General features: G+C 45.5%; 1 protein-coding gene across 1 annotated transcript in view; it reads left to right on the forward strand.

Annotated features, from left to right (window-relative positions):
* Window positions 1–12,651, forward strand: part of LRGUK (leucine rich repeats and guanylate kinase domain containing) — a 56,470-nt gene extending 43,819 nt beyond the window's left edge. Inside the window, exons 18-20 of the mRNA XM_034062894.1 lie at window positions 4,915–5,049; window positions 11,341–11,510; window positions 12,274–12,651. Of these exons, the coding sequence (XP_033918785.1) occupies window positions 4,915–5,049; window positions 11,341–11,510; window positions 12,274–12,419 (451 nt within the window). The 3' untranslated portion in view covers window positions 12,420–12,651. The remainder of the gene's footprint in view (window positions 1–4,914; window positions 5,050–11,340; window positions 11,511–12,273) is intronic.
* Window positions 12,652–18,449: the final 5,798 nt, after the last annotated feature.

Here is an 18,449-nt window from a genome sequence, read left to right on the forward strand (position 1 = left end):
GCCCTACAGATAAATCACACACTGGCTGTCTTTTGACTCGGGAGTGTAGCAGACCCAAAATATATACCAAAAATATATGAGGCAGAGCCATCCACAAGTAACTTGTCTAAAACTATGAAATTATGGTGTGTTTTTGGTCTGCGAGAGCAAAAAGGGATCATTTTTCTGGCAGCTCACAGTCTCCCATGTGGCTTTTAGCACTACTAGTAATTAGTGTTGGAAAGTCACAGCTGCATTCAGCACAAGGTTGGTTGCTGCAGAGTATCTCTGTTTAAAATAGAATCCATGGATGTCTCTGTTTAAAATGCAATTTCTGAAAGCTGGTTCCAGCTCAAATTTAAGTTTTTACTTGTTTTGGGCTTTTTTATTTTAGAAATTGGATCATATCTCGACTCTCTTCTTCTTCCTTATAATCACAGCCTTGCAAAAGTGGTGTTAATAATCTATGAATCTCAATGTACCTTCTTTGATTGACCTTTTGTGGCACTCCTTCCTTCCCCTGCTTGTAAATCTTCTTAATCTGAATTCTTCTTTACTTGCTTTTCCTACCTGCCATGAAAAGGCTCACAGTGTTGACATTTAAAGTATCACATAGGCCTCTAAAGCAGCAGTCATCAGAAAGGATAGAAAAGTTCATACCTTTCAGCCCATTTCAGTCCTGTATAAATGCAGTCACCAGCTGTAAGTATCAGATGTGTTTTATGAAAATCATTCCAATGACAAAGTAATTGGTTTGCATGGGATTGACTCTTAATAAAAGCAAAGAAAGAAAGAAAAAGGAAACCCTACTGAATTAAACTGTCTCTAGAAAATCAACAGCCAAAGCTTATATACAGAGAGGCATAATTGTCATAGAATCATGGAATGGTTCAGATTGGAAGGAACCCTAGAACTCACCCAGTTCCAGCCCCCTGCCATGGGCACGGACACCTTCTACTAGAGCAGGTTGCTCCAAACCACATCCAATCTGGCTTTGAACACTGCCAGGGATGGGGCAGCCACAGCTTCATTGGGCCCTTTGTGCCAGCGCCTCAGCACCCTCACAGGGAATGACTTCCTAATATCTAATCTAATTATAATAATCATCATAATTATATCAATAAAATAATTAAGTGATAAAATAATAAAATAATGTCTAATCTAATTATGATGCATTTTCCAAATCCCTGTTTAGAGAAGGAGGTTTTTAAGTAGCTGATTCATTCATTTTAAACTATGCTGAAATGAGAAGTAGAATAGAAATCAGTGTTTTCTTTTGGATGTTTTGGGTTTGATTTAACATTGCAGTATGAACTGTTCATGTGAGTCTTCCTGCTTGTTGCTCTTTGCTCCCTTTATTCCACAAGACACGTCTTTTGGAAGCTGATTTTGGAGTTAAGTATCAGGCTGCTTTGGCAGAGCTGTCAGGCAGGTGAGAGCAAATCCTGTCACCCCCAATCAGTACTTGCAATTACCAGGCCTCAAGGGATAGATGCACTCAGTGGAATTGGAGGCAAGAGTAGACAACATCCCATTCCATACAAGAGGTTATGTTAAGAGGGGTTGTAAATATGAATGTTATAAAGTGGTTGAAATGCTGAGAGAGAAGCTCAGTCCTGGAATGTAGCAATTAAATAGTGGAAAACCTGGTAGGTCAAGAGGTCCACTCACTGTTAGTGTATGGTTGTTCTATTGAGCAGGTTTATTTACAGAGGATTGAATCAAGTTTTAAATACCATCAGAAAGGGGCTTTCACCTTGGAAAAGCTCACCTGGGGTTTGGTGGATCTTCATGGAAGAGAGGTTCGGAGAATCATAGAACACCAGGGACCTCAAGGATCATCTGATGTGACCTTTGTAGGCAAAGCATGCCCTGTTCCAATGCCTGACCACCCTCTGAGTGAAGGAATTGCTCCTAATATCCAATCTGGATATTAGGAAGAACCACTTTTTGCTAGCATCATACTGAGAGAGGACTGGGAATGTAAATAGGTGGCTGGGGACCAGAAATGGTGGAGGGCAGGGGCAGCTCAGCTCGTGTTTGAGCAGTGCTGCTGCAGAGAATGAGAACCCTGCTTCAGTGATGAATGGACTTAAATTCTATGAAATAGATGAAACCGATGTCAAAAATGATATATTCCAAGAAGTTCCAAAGGTATGTTTTGAATTCTTGTGTATCTGTAAATATTAAAAAGATTCTTTAATGTTTAATCTCATCATTAGATGTTTTAATCCAAACTGAAATATACTGCTCCATTTTCCTGAGTATGAGAATGTTAAAAGTGGTGTCACACAAGAATCTAACCTATCTTATTTATTGCAGACCCTCAGGCTTATCTACATAAATGTAGATTCTTAAACCCAAATTACTGGAAACCTGGCCTCTATTTTTTGCCTGGAGCTGTGTGCAGGTGTAATTGAAGTCATTTTGATGTCTCATTGCCTAACATAATGTACAAGCAACACTCGGTGGTTTGCTCTGAGTAATTTTGCCAGTTGTCTGTGTATCTGAGGGTAATAAATACGAGGTTGGGTTGAAGTCTCCTTCAAATCAGGCCTTTAGCTAATGATTAACTTCTTGATTTCGTCTAAATGTTGCTGAAAGAACTGGAGGAAGCAAGAGCAGGCAGCGCCGAGAGGAGGATTTATAACATTGCTTCTCTGAGTTGGAAGGAATTCATACCCTTTACAGTTTCACTGCCAGAACTGCAGAGAGAGAAGGTCTACAGCAGCCTTCCAGTGTCTGAAGGGGACTACAAGGATGCTGGAGAGGGGCTCTTCATAAGGGACTGTAGTGATAGGACAAGGGGTGATGGGTTCAGACTGAAACAGGGGAAGTTCAGGTTGGAGATAAGGCAGAAGCTGTTCCCTGTGAGGGTGCTGAGGCGCTGGCACAGGGTGCCCAGAGAAGCTGTGGCTGCCCCATCCCTGGCAGTGTTCAAGGTTAGATGAAGTCTTGGGTGACATGGTCTAGTGTGAGGCATCCCTGCCTATGGCAGGGGGTTGGACCTGGACGGTCTTAAGGTCCTCTTTAACCCAAACTATTCTATGATTCTACGGTCTGCCTGTGGTTGAAACTCTCTTCAGCTTGGGTTTGATTACAGTGAGCATAAGATCTATATGCACATTGTTCCAGAGGACTATAGGACTGTTTGTGTTGGAAGGGACCTTCAAGCTCCTCCAGTTCCAACCCTCTGCCACAGGCAGGGACCCCTTCCACTGGAGCAGCTGCTCCAAGCCCCTGTGTCCAACCTGGCCTTGAGCACTGCCAGGGATGGGGCAGCCACAGCTTCTCTGGGCACCCTGTGCCAGCGCCTCAGCACCCTCACAGGGAACAGCTTCTGCCTCTTTCAGTTCTATTTCTGTGCCCCTCTTAAGGACAAACCCAGGACATTGTTCCAAACTCATGGATATGCCTTTTCACAGGATGCTGTTGAACTTCAGCCTGTTTTCCCTTTCTTTTCTTTTTTTTGAGCTTCAGCATCTTGGTGCAATTTGAATTCTACTCTGAACCTAAACACCTATAATGACAGTACAAAACATGAGAGACAACACAATGAAGACATTTAGTGCAGAGACAGAAGGTGAAAAACCATCCCTATCACACCTCTAAAAACACATCTTTTTGGTAGCTGTTGGGCAGGTTGGTTTAAGTTTATTTGTCAACTCAATTGCAGCTTCCCAGAGTGGGTCACAGGTTCTGAAGCCAAACCTTTGCTCCAGGAAGCAGAGCCCATTTTTCCCATGGTTGTCCTTCAGTCCTGCCTTCAGATTCCTGCTTTAAGCCCCCCTCTCAGGCAGTGTATTTCTGTGCTGTACATCAGACTTATTTGCTGAGCTTTTCTTTGTTTCTTCTTATTTTCATTTCCATCATGTGGATTTACAAGAACTGATTTCTGAGAGCAGTCGGCTCTGGGGCCATTAAAGGAATCAGGCCCTTTTGCCTATGTAGTTGGTTCAGATTCCAATCTGAGCCGATAGCAAACAAACACCATTACCAGCTGGTGGTTGCTTGACAGTGAAACAATAACAGCTTGAGGCCTTACACTAGGGAAGCTTTATTTATAGGTGTTAATAAGAATAAACTAAAGAAAGGGAAATTTAAAGGCAAAGAGTGGAAAAACCTGGTTTGCAATGCAGTGTATAGGGCTAGGGACTGACTTCTGAGGAGGGGTGGGGAAAGCCTCATCACTGAAGCATCAGAAGACCCACAGAGGGGAACAGTCCTGCTCTGGCAAGATGAGGAGATGTGAAAAGGCAATGAGAGATTCCAGCCTTTCTGTTTCCTATGGGAAACCAGCAGCTGTGTACTTGTTGCCTTAACAGCCTATGGTTGGATGGGGCTTGGAGCAACCTGCGCTAGTGGAAGGTGTCCCTGCCTGGCAGGCAGTTAGAACTTCATGGTCCTTAAGGTCCTTTCCAACTCAAAACATTCCATCATAGTCTTTGGTTTTAGCTCTGTGGTTCAAGTCTATAATAATGAATAGTGGTGCAAATTACTGCAATAATAGTGATGCCAACATCGGAATTATCAGGAGTGCTTCGCTTTAGGTGTTATACATGGCAGTGATGATGAAAAATCTCATCTTGTGAGTTAGTCACAGTCTCACCCAATTTTGTGTCTAATAAAAATGTCTCTATCTGAACAAGTTGCCCTACACTGCTGTCTCAATGGAGAGTGATTCATCCAGCCTGGTTTAGCTCCTTACTTAAGCTTGAGTTTATTCCTACTGTAGCTGTGACTGTTCCTCTGTATTTGCTATAAACAGAGCCTGGATTACTACCCCCAGCTGCTGATATTGCTGCTTCTCTCCCACAGGAGATAACACTCCCCTCCAGCTGAGCAGGTCTTGTGAACTCACTAAGCTCTAATGAAGCTATCACAGTATATAAATGCATGTAACAAACACTTGATTTTCTTTCTGTATCATCTCAGGGACCTGGCAGCCACTCCTGCACCGAGCAGCTCCCATCAGCAGTTCCTGGAACCAACAATATATGCTTCTGTGCTCTCAGATAGCAGGAATATGACCCAAGACCAGAGCTTCCCCCTGAGTAACCCAGAGGGCCGGTGAGTTCAGCTTCTGAGAGAGCAGATCATTGCTGGGTGGAATGAAGGTTAATGCTGCAGTGTGCAAGAACTAAAACCATTTCCCAAGCTAATGCAGTTGTCTCATCTGTTACATCAACAGCCTTATTAAGCACGTGTCACTGCAGCATAAACCAAAGTCTTGCCATTTGTGGGGCTGGTTTAATTTAGATACTATAATTCACATACACAGAGAGAGGATTTTGAGAGCTTTCTCTCAAGAGGATGTTTGAAGGGAGAAAGATGCTGAAAGAAACTCGGTCCAGGTATAGAAAAACAGAACTTGAGTGATAAATACGTTTTTAAAACAAATTTACCAGATATTGCTATCAGGGTTATTTCTCATTCTTTCTTTAGAGGAATACCAGTTACCATTTGGGAGGCTGGGGTGATCTTCACATTCATATCTCATCCATGATAGCATCAGATCCCATCATGATACTGAGCTCTGTAGTACCTTTACCTTCTCTTGCTATCTCAAATACTGCTACCATGCTTCGTATCTTGTGCAGCATCTCTGTACACGAGTGATGAACAACCTCATTTACTTGTACCACAGCTGAGCAGGCTCTGAGGCATGAGAAACATCTCCCTATCTCATTTAAACCTTGTAGAGAGGTGAAGGTAGAAGAAGATATGAAAAGGCTACATCTTCAGTGCCTTCAGCTATATTTTCCTGACTGGCTCTGCAGGTACACATTGCCTCTTACAGGATGGCTGTGACTTACTCCATTGTGATGGTCCTGTTTCATAAGCACAGCTGAGCTCTAGCTGCCAACAAGCCTGTCTGCTGCTGTGGCAATGACATTGCAGCTTTTCTATGCAGTATCCTGGATAAGCTTTGCTTTTTCCCCTCTCCTGGCCATCTGTTGTAATCCCATGCCCAGATGGGATATACAGAAGCAGCCGGATGCCACACAGCATGACCTAGTGAAGCATAACCCACCAGATCCCCATCCACACTAGGAAGTAGGTGTGTGCTTATAGCCATGCTCTGCTCACTCTTCAGAACCTACCACAAAGCTCATCTGAAAACTTCAACTTGAATGAGCTGAGTTGAATGGCTTAGAGTGAACTATGCTGTATGGCTGTTGGTAAACTTGAATTGGATCATGGGTTCAATCCCGTGTCTGCTATCTTGTTCTAAACCCATGCAAACCAATATACCTTTCCTGCTCTGTTTAAACACACCATGCTGTGGCTTTTCCACCTCTGTGTTTTCACACCCTGTAAAAATCATTGTTAAATAACTTCCTGAACACATATAGAATTATAGGATCATGGAATGGTTTGGGTTGGAAAAGACCTTAAGGTCATTCAGTTCCAACCCTCCTGCTGTGGGCAGGGACACCTCACACTGAACCATGGCACCCAAGGCTTCATCCAACCTGGTCTTGAACACTGCCAGGGATGGAGCATTCACAGCTTCCCTGGGCAACCCATTCCAGTACCTCACCACCCTCACAGGGAACAGCTTCTGCCTTATCTCCAGCCTGAACTTCCCCTGTTTCAGTTTGAACCCATCACCCCTTTTCCTATCACTGCAGTCCCTAATGAAGAGTCCCTCTCCAGCATCCTTGTAGCCCCCTTCAGACACTGGAAGCTGCTCTGAGGTCTCCACACAGCTTCTCTTCTCCAGGCTCAACAGCCCCAATGTTCTCAGCCTGTCTCCATACAGGAGCTGCTCCAGCCCCTGATCATCCTCGTGGCCTCCTCTGGACTTGCTCCAGCAGCTCCATGTCCTTCTGATGTTGAGCACACCAGAACTGCACACAGTGCTGCACATGGGATCTCACAAGAGCACCTCTGGCCAGGATCCCCTCCTTTGACCTGCTGGTCACACTTCTTTTGATAAGAGGCAGCTTTCCACATTAAATCAGACCAAAGAGAAATGCTGAGCATCTTTATAAGATCTGAAGCCCTTCACCTTATCCCTGATGTGTTAACCAGAACTTTGAGCTAAACTTGCTGTTGTAAAAACCCCTGCGTTCCTTTTCTATCCTAGAGAGACTGCGCTCTCTCTGTGATGTACTACCTGCCACTGTAATTACAAGTAGTTAATTAGCATGCTGTAAAAAGGGCAAAACCACAGGCCTCTGCAGACTCATTTGTCCTGAGTATTTGTGCCTTGGCGGAGTGTGCTGAAGGGGAACAGAGTGAGTGTGTGAGAGAAAGCAAGTGCGTAATAAGTTGCTGAGGGATTATGCATCATCTGTCCTTAGCAGGAAGGAGCAAGACCTATAACTCAAGTGAGTGTGAAGCTCTGATGAGTTGTAAAGGTCTTACCCTTCACATATGGGAATAAATATGTCTTTCCACTCCACCACATTGTGGTGTTTTGACTTCAGCACTGTTTTCGTTTAGCACTGTTAATAACACAGTGGGAAAACAACTGTGAGGAGAGGAAAAGCAAACTGCTAATCTGATTCATTTTCCGTGTATGCAGCATGGCCTACAGCAAACTGGTAGAGAGTCGTGTTGCCAGCTCCTTTTGCAAGGGGAATATGGGAAGTTGAGTAGGAATTTGCTTAGAGGAGTGATGGATGGAAATGCTGTTGTGTAGATGTGTTTGAAAGCCCCCACATATCTGAGGCATTGTACAACCTGGCCTTGAACACTGCCAGGGATGGAGCATTCACAGCTTCCCTGGGCAACCCATTCCAGTGCCTAAGTACCCTCACAGGAAAGAGCTTCTTTGTTATCTCCAACCTAAACTTACCCTGTTTCAGTTTGATCCCATCACCCCTTGTCCTGTCACTCCAGTCCCTGATGAAGAGCCCCTCTCCAGCATCCTTGTAGCCCCCTTCTTGTTTGAATATTGAGGCGCTTTAATATGTTCTTCTTTCTCTCCAATTTCATGCTTTCAACATTTGGAATGGAAGACAGATTAAACTGAAAGAAAGTCATCAAGGGGGAAAGAGTATGAATATGTTGAGCTGTGAGCACAGCAAGTGAAGGAAATACTGCTTTCCAAGAACAGGGTTAGTCTCATATCAAGAGCAGATTAGTCTCATATCTCACTGGGCAACACTGTGTCCAGCTCCCAAATGTTTTGCATTATTTCTCAAATCTGGTAGTTTTCATTTAAGCCTGAGCTGTGGTGTGGAAGCAGCAGCATTATTCCTCAGGTCACTGCCACTTGTTGGATACAAGCCCTGTATCTGTTACTTCTGCTTTGCAAGTGAAATGATTGCATTTAGGTTTTGTTTAGACATCTGCCCACTGACCTGCAGGTCTCAGCAGGACAGTTTCTAATTACATCCTTGGCTTCTCTGCATTGCTGAGACCATAGCTATGGTCTTCTCCTGGGAAGCAACCTACGATGACCTGGTCTTTCCTGATCTCACTAAGGAAAACACTGTGCCAGTTTCCAGGGACTTCTCAAGTCCTCTGCTGGAGGCTGACCTCTCCCACACATGGAAGTGTGGATTATGTTTGCCTGAGGTGCCATTTGTTTTCACTCATAGGCTTAAGCAATTTATCATTGCCTTTGGTGAGTAGCAGTCCTTTAGGGCAATAGATCTTACAACTGTGCTTTAAAGCACTGCTACTTGCCACAGGCAATGATAAATTCCTTGGGTCCCTCTCTGCTATATTTCATCACTCACTTTAACCAAGCAGAAGTATTTGTAAGGTTGTTGAAACGATCTGATTACAGCATAATGAGGTGAGGAGACACAAAATACAGTGAGTTGGAGAGTAGAAACTTCTTAATCATAGAACACTGCCAGGGATGGGGCAGCCACAGCTTCTCTGGGCACCCTGTGCCAGCGCCTCAGCACCCTCACAGGGAAGAGCTTCTTTATATCTAACCTAAATCTCCTTTGTAGTTTAAAGCCATTCCCCCTTGTCCTATCACTACATTCCCTTCTGAAGAGTCCCTCTCTATGTCTTCTAATATCTTCTCCCTCACTTTTTCTTGTATGTACAGGCTGTGGGCTGTGCCTCCCTACTGGGCTCTTCAAACCTCACCCCACTGTTCTCTTCCATTCACTTCTACTGGTTACAGAAATAGAAAGCAGACAAAATTAGAGCAACTGCCACAGTTTTTATTCTTGTGTAAGCATCTTTTCACACTGAAGACAAGGAGATGACATTCTCCATGTCAGGTCTCCCATTAGCTTCTGTACTATACCTGTTTGCAAGTTTGAGGGAGGAATAAGAACCTCACCTACCATTTAACTGACTCAGATATTGAATTGCTCATCCCCATTCCTGCCAAACACAAGCAAATAAGAAATGTCCATCAACTGAAATATTACAGTGTCATGTGCAATGATGTACATTAGGGTTTGGCAGCCCAGTGCAACCAGAATCTAAACAGGATCTATAGCAGGCCAGTGCTTTACTCCTCAACTCATTACTGAGGGAAAACTTTAAATTCAGGACACATAGAATGGTTTGGGTTGGAAAAGACCTTAAGACCATCCAGTTCCAACCCCCCAGCATGTGAGCTTTCCCTATAATCGGTCTCTTTTCTGTGCTGAGGCTGTTAGGACAGGACTAAAGATACCAAATTCATTCACAGGTCACCTGGCAAAGGCATAAAGGAGAGGCAAATTCTCAGCTCCTCTGTCCCACACTTCCCAAATACCTTGGACATCCACATGGCAGAGACCTCACAAGCTCTGGTTTCCCACTTATCTTTGATGTCATTCTCATTAAGCAGCTTTACAAGAATCCTTAATTAAATTAAATGCTTCCTGTAACACTTGTACTACAAAAGCCTGAGTACCTACATTACCTTTATACCCTGCCCAGTGGTACGTAATCTATTTCCAGGCTCTACCTTGTCTTCTGCCATTTAAGAAAGGGACAGCTGAGGAGGAAAGCAATGAAGATTCTTATTGAGTACCTCTGGATGCTGGTTTTTAACACAAGTAGTTGCAGCTAGAGATCCACAGGGGTTAATTCTAACTATATGGTATCTATTTTTAGCCTTTATTAGTAGGTGGATGTGTGACTGTGTTCTCTGAAGCAAAAAGCAGTAGTCAGCCTTTTAGAAACTGGAATAGATGCTGTTGAAGGGTCCAAGGTGCTGTTTACACTAAGCCTGGATTTACTACTTCTATTATTTCTTATCCCTACCACAGTTATGTCTGATGAGTATTACAGGCAGCTAAAATGAGATTATAACTAGGGTTAAGCACTTGGCTGGAGCACTGGGTGTTTGATGAGCATCCTTGGGTGCAGTGGACCTCAGAGGAAGATGTTAGTACTCAGTACATTAAAGGATAAAATACCCTTTTACCTTGAAGGCAACAGAAAAAAAATCCCATAGTCTTCCATAGTACATCTATCTAGTGACAAGATAATTACCTGTTTCTTATGGGAGAACCTCACTGTTATATCTCATTATTCATGATCCTTTCTTCTTATTATATGGGTTTATTCAAATACCACCGAAATACTTCCTTTCCTTTCCCCACAACACTGCAATCACAGTTATTCTCACAAGCTTAAATGCTTCTTGCAAGAATTAGAGGGTGAAATTACTTTGGCCTGCCCCATGGGTAAGGTCAGGGTGAATAATCTTCCTCCTAGATTCATAAATCTATGAATTAGTTTCTCTCGCCTAGACCAGAATAGTCCTTTCTGTACAAAGACATTTTAAGCATTGCTCCAGAAATATATAACAGTTTTGCATTAAATAGGTAGTTATTGATCCTTCCATATCAATCAAGGCCTTTTCCGTACTTGAAGTAAATTGATAGTATATAGAGGGAAATGGGAAGTCTTTATCAGAACGAGCTACAGCATGGTCATTATCATTGTCAGGGTCTCAGACCATTTGTGTTTTGGCTTTTCTGCAAGAGACAGAACAGGTCAGAGGTGCTTTGGGTACTATTCACTGGTAAATGACTGCTCATGGTTTGTGTTGTCACTGGGATATTACAGAATCGCTTCTTTTCAAGGCAATTCCTATTTTCTTTCACTCACCAAGAGAGAGCATTGAAGATGGATTTAGAAACAAGGAGCTCTGAGTTCTGATCTCAGATCTGGAGCTGATGCAGTGTGTGGCAGGCACCTCTTTTGCACCATCGAGTGGCTGGTGAAATCAATAAATTCAAATGGAGAGAAGCAGTGGTTGTGTAGCACTAGAAGTTTTGTGATGTGTAAAGCTTTGTGTAACCAGTAAGTACCGGGATTTATTTCTGTCTCTTGACTGAGTTGTGTGACTGCAACATCAGTGATACTGTCAGGCTTGGTGCATAGCAATAAATGCATAGCATTTATTGCTATTTTAAAGCATGAATCATTTCCTCCTCTCAGCTGCAAGGAATCTGGTCCTGCCAGAGGACAATTCCTGCTCTCATCTGGTGCATCTGCTGCTGAAGCTCTGCCTGTTCGGAGCCCTGCTCCTCATGCTCACCTCACTGAAGAAGCCAAAGCTGAGCATCAACATCCAAGAAGAGCTGAACATGGAGTGGACAGATTGAAAGGTTTGAACCATATAGGAACACAGTTTGAACCACTTGGAACAGGCTTCCCAGGAAAGTGGTGGAATTACCATTCCTGGAAGTGTTCACACACTGTGTAGACAAGGCCCTCAGTGACATGGGTTAGTGGTGGCCTTGGCAGTGCTGCATAAAGGTTGGACTGGATCTTAAAGGTCTTTTCCAACCTGGTTCATTCAGTCCTATATTCTATGTAACAGCTTTGCTCAGGCTGTGCATCTTACTATAAAAACAGTAGCTTTATTTGGGTTACAGAGCAGCTTCTTCATGCTTCTAGTAATGACACTTCTAAGAAACAAGGATATGTTGGAACTAGATGGTCTTAAGGTCCTTTCCAACCCTAACTGTTCTATGATTCTACAGTTCTTTGATTTGGCAGACTCATCACAGTGTGAATGCAACACACTCAATACAGCAGCTTTCTATCTATGAACTTCTTGAGAAATTAGGTACTGACTGCTTAGGTGTAAAGTTACTCTTCCATATGTAGAGGGGGAGCAGTCACTACCTGAAGGTGTTGCTCTTCCCTCACTCCCCAGAACACTGGCTTTCCAGCTGCAGATTTGTGGAAGCTGTGGCTGCCCCATCCCTGGCAGTGTTCGAGGCCAGGTTGGACACAGGGGCTTGGAGCAGCTGCTCCAGTGGAAGGGGATTTGGAACTGGAGGAGCTTTAATGTCCCTTCAGCCCAACCCATTCCATGATTCTATAAACACCTTCTTAGTGCTTCTTCACTTCTTATTTCTACAGACACTGAATTCTCTGCTGACAACCCCCAGAGAAAGCACAGCAAGTCCAAGACTGGCTCTCCTCAAGTGCCTCAGCTCAGCAACTGGTCAGGCTCCAAACCTGTCCTACCTCCAATCCCGTCGGGGCGGAAGAAGGCCAACCATTGATGGCTGCTACTAGCCAAGCCTTTGTTGTGATTACACTGAACCTTTCTGCCTAACAGGAACTATGATTTTTATGTATCTATTTCTCTGCCACAAAGCAAAGTCTATCAAATATTATTACTAAATCCATCTCTAATTAATTCTCCCCCCCCAAAAAAAAGCTATGTATTTATAACTTGATTAAAAAGTAATTTCTCTATTTCCCAAAGCTAGAAATTATTTCCCCAGGCACTCCCAGCTGGGAAATAGTGTAGATTTTATTCCTAACAGCCACACGACCACATCTTCCATTAACTTCTCTCTTTTCTTCCTCTCCTATGTTATAGATTTAATTGAGGTGTGGGAGCATTGGGGTCTCTGTTAATATTGTCTTCACTGTAGGAGTAGTGAATTACTTTGAAGGACTTTGTGAAATGTTCAGAGTTGAGTTGAGAGTTAAAACTGCTTCCAGAAGTCTTTGTTGTTTGATAAAACGTGTTTCTTTTGAAGGGATGAGTCCCAACTCTTGGATATGCAAGTGTATTTAAACAGCCCAGTGAGAAGCCATCAGGAAACCTCAGTATAATCCCTGAGAGCTGGCTGAAGCTGTGAGTAGTGTGTGAACACTTGTTCTCCTTATGCAGAGTAGGAGCTCTGACAAGTAAATAAACCTCTTGAATTAATGTTTATCCTGATTAGTTTTCATTACCATCTACTTAGAGAGCAGGTAGTGAAGCCCCTTTGCCCAAGCAGCTTCCCATGAGGAGGTGGCATTTGCTATTCCTATTGCAGCGTGGATCTTTGCATGCACAATGCCACAGTGTGAAGTCATGCCCATGGAAGAGTTCTGCGTGTTCACAGTGTGGCCAAGGGGTTTTGGTGATTAAATAGGATGAACTGAACGAAGCAGCTCAGCTCATGGTAAGTAATGGACAGATATAGATAGACTTGACCTTAAATTCCAGTATAGCCTGGAAAACAGCTCAGCTTTTTATCAAGTAGTTCCCTTTCCATAGAGCTGTTTCCAGCTGAAGAACAACAGCACCTGATTTTAACAGAACAAAAAGCAAGGCTGCCCCATGGTTTCAGAAGGAATTCAGAAGCTGCAGTTTCAACCTTGGTGGGTGTTTTGCCAATGCAGTTCCTCAAAGGTGGGTACCCAACTGCCCCTGGATACCTACCCAACCTCCACAGCTTCTTCAGCAAACCACACAGGACTCCTCGTGGCTGCATTCCCTCTATAAATACCCTTGCAGAAGCTGGCCTGGCTGTTACAGCGGCTGCATGGTGGATTGACATGGATGCTGATGGGTGTATTGGGCTTTGCTGGTTTAGAGGGGACAGTTTTGCCATGCACTGGACCAGTTTGCTTGAGGGTGTTGTGGCTGCCCCATCTCTGGCAGTGTTCAAGGCCAGGTTGGACACAGGGGCTTGGAGCAGCTGCTCCAGTACAAGGGGTCCCTGCCTGTGGCAGGGGTTGGAACTGGAGGAGCTTTAAGGTCCTTCCAGCCCAAACCATTCCATGATTCTGTGGTTAATGGTTATGTACAAGGTACCCCGTGGTTCATACACAGCAGGGCCAGGGGTGGGCACACCTCCTCACTTAAGTTACACAGGTAATGCAGTCAGTGCAGATAAATCAGTTTTCTCCTGGACACAAATACAGAAACCCATGTTCAAGCCTCTGTAGCCCAAGTTCATGTCTGGAAAATAAGGGCAGTGGATGGTAAGTAAACACCCTGGTCACATCAGTGTCTCTTTTCCTTCCATTCCTGCCCAGTTCTCCAAGCTGAGACCACTTCCACATTCAGCCCTAGCTCTCCACTCTTCCTTTGGAATGGTTACTTCCTTCTGTGTAAAATAGATCAAAACAGGACAAGTTACCCCTGAATTGTGATGAATTTCCTCTGCTTGAAGTGTGCAAACCTACAAAAGAGCATTGCCCACTTTAAGTGAATGAGCACGGAGCTTCAAACTGCTTCTATTTACAGGAGTGTCTTAAATGTGAAGCTCTTCAGTGCAGGAATTATGTCTCTATTTTGCTTATAGAGAGCTGAGCATGCAGGTGCAGTATAAATGTGTTACTCTTATTTCCAGGTTGTAAAATCCTTTGTTCTTTTGTGATCAGGGTGTTGCATTTGTATCAGACAATAACGTTTGAAGAGAATCTCCTGTTTTGCAACCAATTCTTGGGTCCTGAGCTTTCAATTACTTCCAAATGTGGCACGTTCAGTGGGGTTCATAGAATCATGGTGTGGTTTGGGGTGGAAAGGACCTTCAGATCATCCAGTTCCAACCCCTGCCATGGGCAGGGACACCTTCCACTGGAGCAGCTGCTCCAAGCCCCTGTGTCCAACCTGGCCTTGAACACTGCCAGGGATGGGGCAGCCACAGCTTCTCTGGGCACCCTGTGCCAGCGCCTCAGCACCCTCACAGGGAAGAGCTTCTGCCTTATCTCCAACCTGAACTTCCCTTGTTTCAGTTTGAACCCATCACCCCTTGTCCTGTCACTCCAGTCCCTGATGTTTTCCAGCATCCTTGTAGCCCCCTTCAGATACTGGAAGCTGCTCTGAGGTCTCCACACAGCTTCTCTTCTCCAGGCTGAACAGCCCCAATGTTCTCAGCCTGTCTCCATACAGGAGCTGCTCCAGCCCCTGATCATCCTCGTGGCCTCCTCTGGACTTGCTCCAACAGCTCCATGTCCTTGTGATGTTGAGGACACCAGAACTGCACCCAGTGCTGCAAGAGGGGTCTCACAAGGACCTTGTGTGGAAGCTGAACATGGGGATTTCTAAGGAAGAAGCTGAATTTGAAGCCAATTCAGCCAAATACCCAGTTTCTTTCCTGCTTTCCCTGACCTTTCCCTGCTGTACTCTCACTTGCTCTTTTCCCACTCCCCAGCACATCACAGCCCAAGCTGCAACCCCGATTTACAAGGATTTACCCCAAACCAACTGCATTCTGCTGAGCTGCCCTTTGTCTCCTGTACCCCATAGCACAGAACATCTGGTTGGTTGTGTCTGAAGGCAGAAGTGCTCTTGGGTTGCTGGTGAGTAAGATTTCCATCTCATTTAGCACATTGTTCCAAGGAACTCTGTTGTGCTCTGCAGGAAGTGGTTTGGGTTACAGCAGGGTAGCACCTTCAGTTACTCACAGTCAAACAAAGCTCTGAGGCTTGAGTGTTACAGAGGGCACTGTAACAAGCTGTTTAATTTCCCCCTTTTTAAGTGAAACATTCAATATTCAGTAGAATTGGGAACTGTGGTTGCTGCCTTGTGAATGCAAATGGCTTTACCAGCCAGAGGTAGCTGAGTGCTTATCACACGTGTTGCCTCATAGCCCTGTGTTACACATGGGTCAATCACAGCAGAGGGAAATCGCACTGATTTGTGTTGTACCAGGAGGTTGTCCATAAGAACTGATGAGGTCACCCCTCAGTCTCCTCCAAGCTAAACAGACCCAGCTCCCTCAGCCTCTCCTCATAAGGGAGGTGGAAGCATTTTGGGAAGCCAAGAGCAGCTCTTTTATCCTGATTCCTCCCCCAGGTCAGCAGCGAGGCGGTCGGAATCACAATACAGGTGTGGTAGGAATCACAATACAGATGTGGTAGGAATCACAATACAGATGTGGTAGGAATCACAATACAGATGCTGTAGGACAAAGAGCTGCCGAGCGAAGGGATGGAGAGTTTGTCAGACATAAAGGGATGGTGTTTTCATATAGACCTGTGCCAGAAGGACAGGACAGGAAGTTTTCTGGCTATAAGTTTGATGCAGAGTGAAGAATTCCAGGGGCTGTAGAACAGGTCCATACTCTGGGAGCTATTACTGGCTACTCCTGGACATCTGCTGAGTGTGTTGAGAGGCTCCATGGACTATCACAGTGTGTAGGCAGCCAGGGCAGCCTGCTGTGGGCTTGGTAGAAGACAACATCAGAAGGCTGGTGATGGCTTGGACTCTCCAGCACCCATTCCCCAAATTAGTAGCTGTATATTAAACAAATGGGTACAAAATGGTTGGGTTTGGCACTCTGACCTCATCTCTCTGCCTCGTTCCTCCCCTAACCCCACTGATACCAACCCTAGAACCTAGAAACCACTGGCAGAGGCTTGACTTGCTGGTGACACCACTCCAAACCAGCAGCTACACCTCTCTATTGTATTCCTTTAACCGTGTCCTGCAGATAGATGAGGAACAGCTCCCAGCACTGACCAAAGGGCTGTTTATTTCCCTGCAGATCACACACATCCATCTCCAAACCTCCCTTCCTGAAGCTCCATGTCATGCCCTGGCAGTGTCCGGCTGCCCCACTCCCTCTGCCTGCCCCCTCAGGAGCTTGTCTAAGGGAATATGCTGCATAATATACTGCTTTTTGGCAGCTGTCAGCATGAATTAGGGTTTCTTGTAACAGTCCTATGGGGGGTGAGGAGAGCTGCTGCTCAGTGTGATCACACCAACCACCCGAGGCCGTCTGAGAATCCCTCACTTGAGGGAGAGACAGTGAAGGGCTTGAAGGAGACCCATGAGGTCCTTTCCAGGTCTCATCCTGCACTGCTCTGGTGTTGCTTCAGCAGCTCCAGCCTGCAAACCACATTGAGTTCCCCCTTCATCTCCCAGTTGTCCCTTCTAATACCAACGTGTGTTTCACCAGCTTCTCCCAGGGTGACTCTTCATCAGGGACTGTAGTGATAGGACAAGGGGTGATGGGTTCAAACTGAAACAGAGGAAGTTCAGGTTGGAGATAAGGCAGAAGCTGTTCCCTGTGAGGGTGCTGAGGCGCTGGCACAGGGTGCCCAGAGAAGCTGTGGCTGCCCCATCCCTGGCAGTGTTCAAGGCCAGGTTGGACACAGGAGCTTGGAGCAGCTGCTCCAGTGGAAGGGGTCCCTGCCTGTGGCAGGGGTTGGAACTGGAGGAGCTTTAAGGTCCCTTCCAACACAAACCATTCCATGATTCTAAGGTCTGGAGCCCCCTGGCACGGAGTCAGCCCTGCACACCCTCTGCAGGCTCCACACTAAATCTTGCTGCTGGGACAAACCTCTCTGTAACCCTCACAAAGTATTTCAAGCTTCTGAGATATTTTTCCTGCCCCATGTGAGGCAAGGACAGAGGAACCCTGGGAGCTGAGCCTGAAACTCATTTTCCTGCAGGGAGGAGGAGGCTCCTGCATTTTTATCATGCATGCGTTTCCCTGCGCGTACCTCAGAGCAAGTAGAAGCACGCAGATATAAATCAGTGCCCATCACAGAGGCATGAAGGCTCCACAGTGAGAAATCCCCCCCCCATGCTGAGGGTCCTTCCAGAGATCACTGCTGGAGACCCCAATTTCAAGACCCATCTGAGACCCAGCTCCAGTGTGTGCTTGAGCCCAGACCCCCCATGTGCTGGGCTGCACCCCCAGAGCGTGAGCAGCAGCTCAGGGAGGGGATCCTGCCCCTCTGCTGTGCTCTGGGGAGACCCCCCCTGCAGCCCTGATCCAGCTCTGGGGCAGCAGCACAAGAGGGACATGGAGCTGTTGGAGCGAGTGCAGAGGAGGCCATGGGGATGCTGCATGGGCTTACTATTATGGAACTGAATCTTCCCACTTGCAGTGGTCTGGAGGCCTTGATGTACACAGCTAAGTACTCCATCAAGTTCAGCTCTTTATGCTAAGGACTACAAGGCCAGGTTGGACAGAGCCTTGGGTGATATGGTTTAGTGTGAGGTGTCCCTGCCCATGGCAAGGGGGGTGGAACTGGATGATCTTAAGGTCTTTTCCAACCCATAACTATTCTATGATTTGATGTAAGCCAGGCAAAACCAAAGGAATTCAGCTTAACTAAAGTTAATCAACAACACAGGAAAGGAGGAGATGGATGGTCCTCACTTGGTGCTGCAGAGAGGGAAGGAAACAGCCAGAACAGGGTGTCTGCTGGCACCACAGACTGATGGTGCATCACTGGCTGAGCTGCAATTCCCTGTCAGCCTCCATGAATGACAAGTAGGAAGAGATTTGGGAAAGGCAGTTTCTCACCTCGTGCCAGCATCGAGGCTTATGTTGGACTGAACCACAGATGGG

Source organism: Melopsittacus undulatus, chromosome 5 (genome assembly GCF_012275295.1).
Source record: "Melopsittacus undulatus isolate bMelUnd1 chromosome 5, bMelUnd1.mat.Z, whole genome shotgun sequence".
Taxonomy (NCBI): Eukaryota; Metazoa; Chordata; class Aves; order Psittaciformes; family Psittaculidae; genus Melopsittacus; species Melopsittacus undulatus.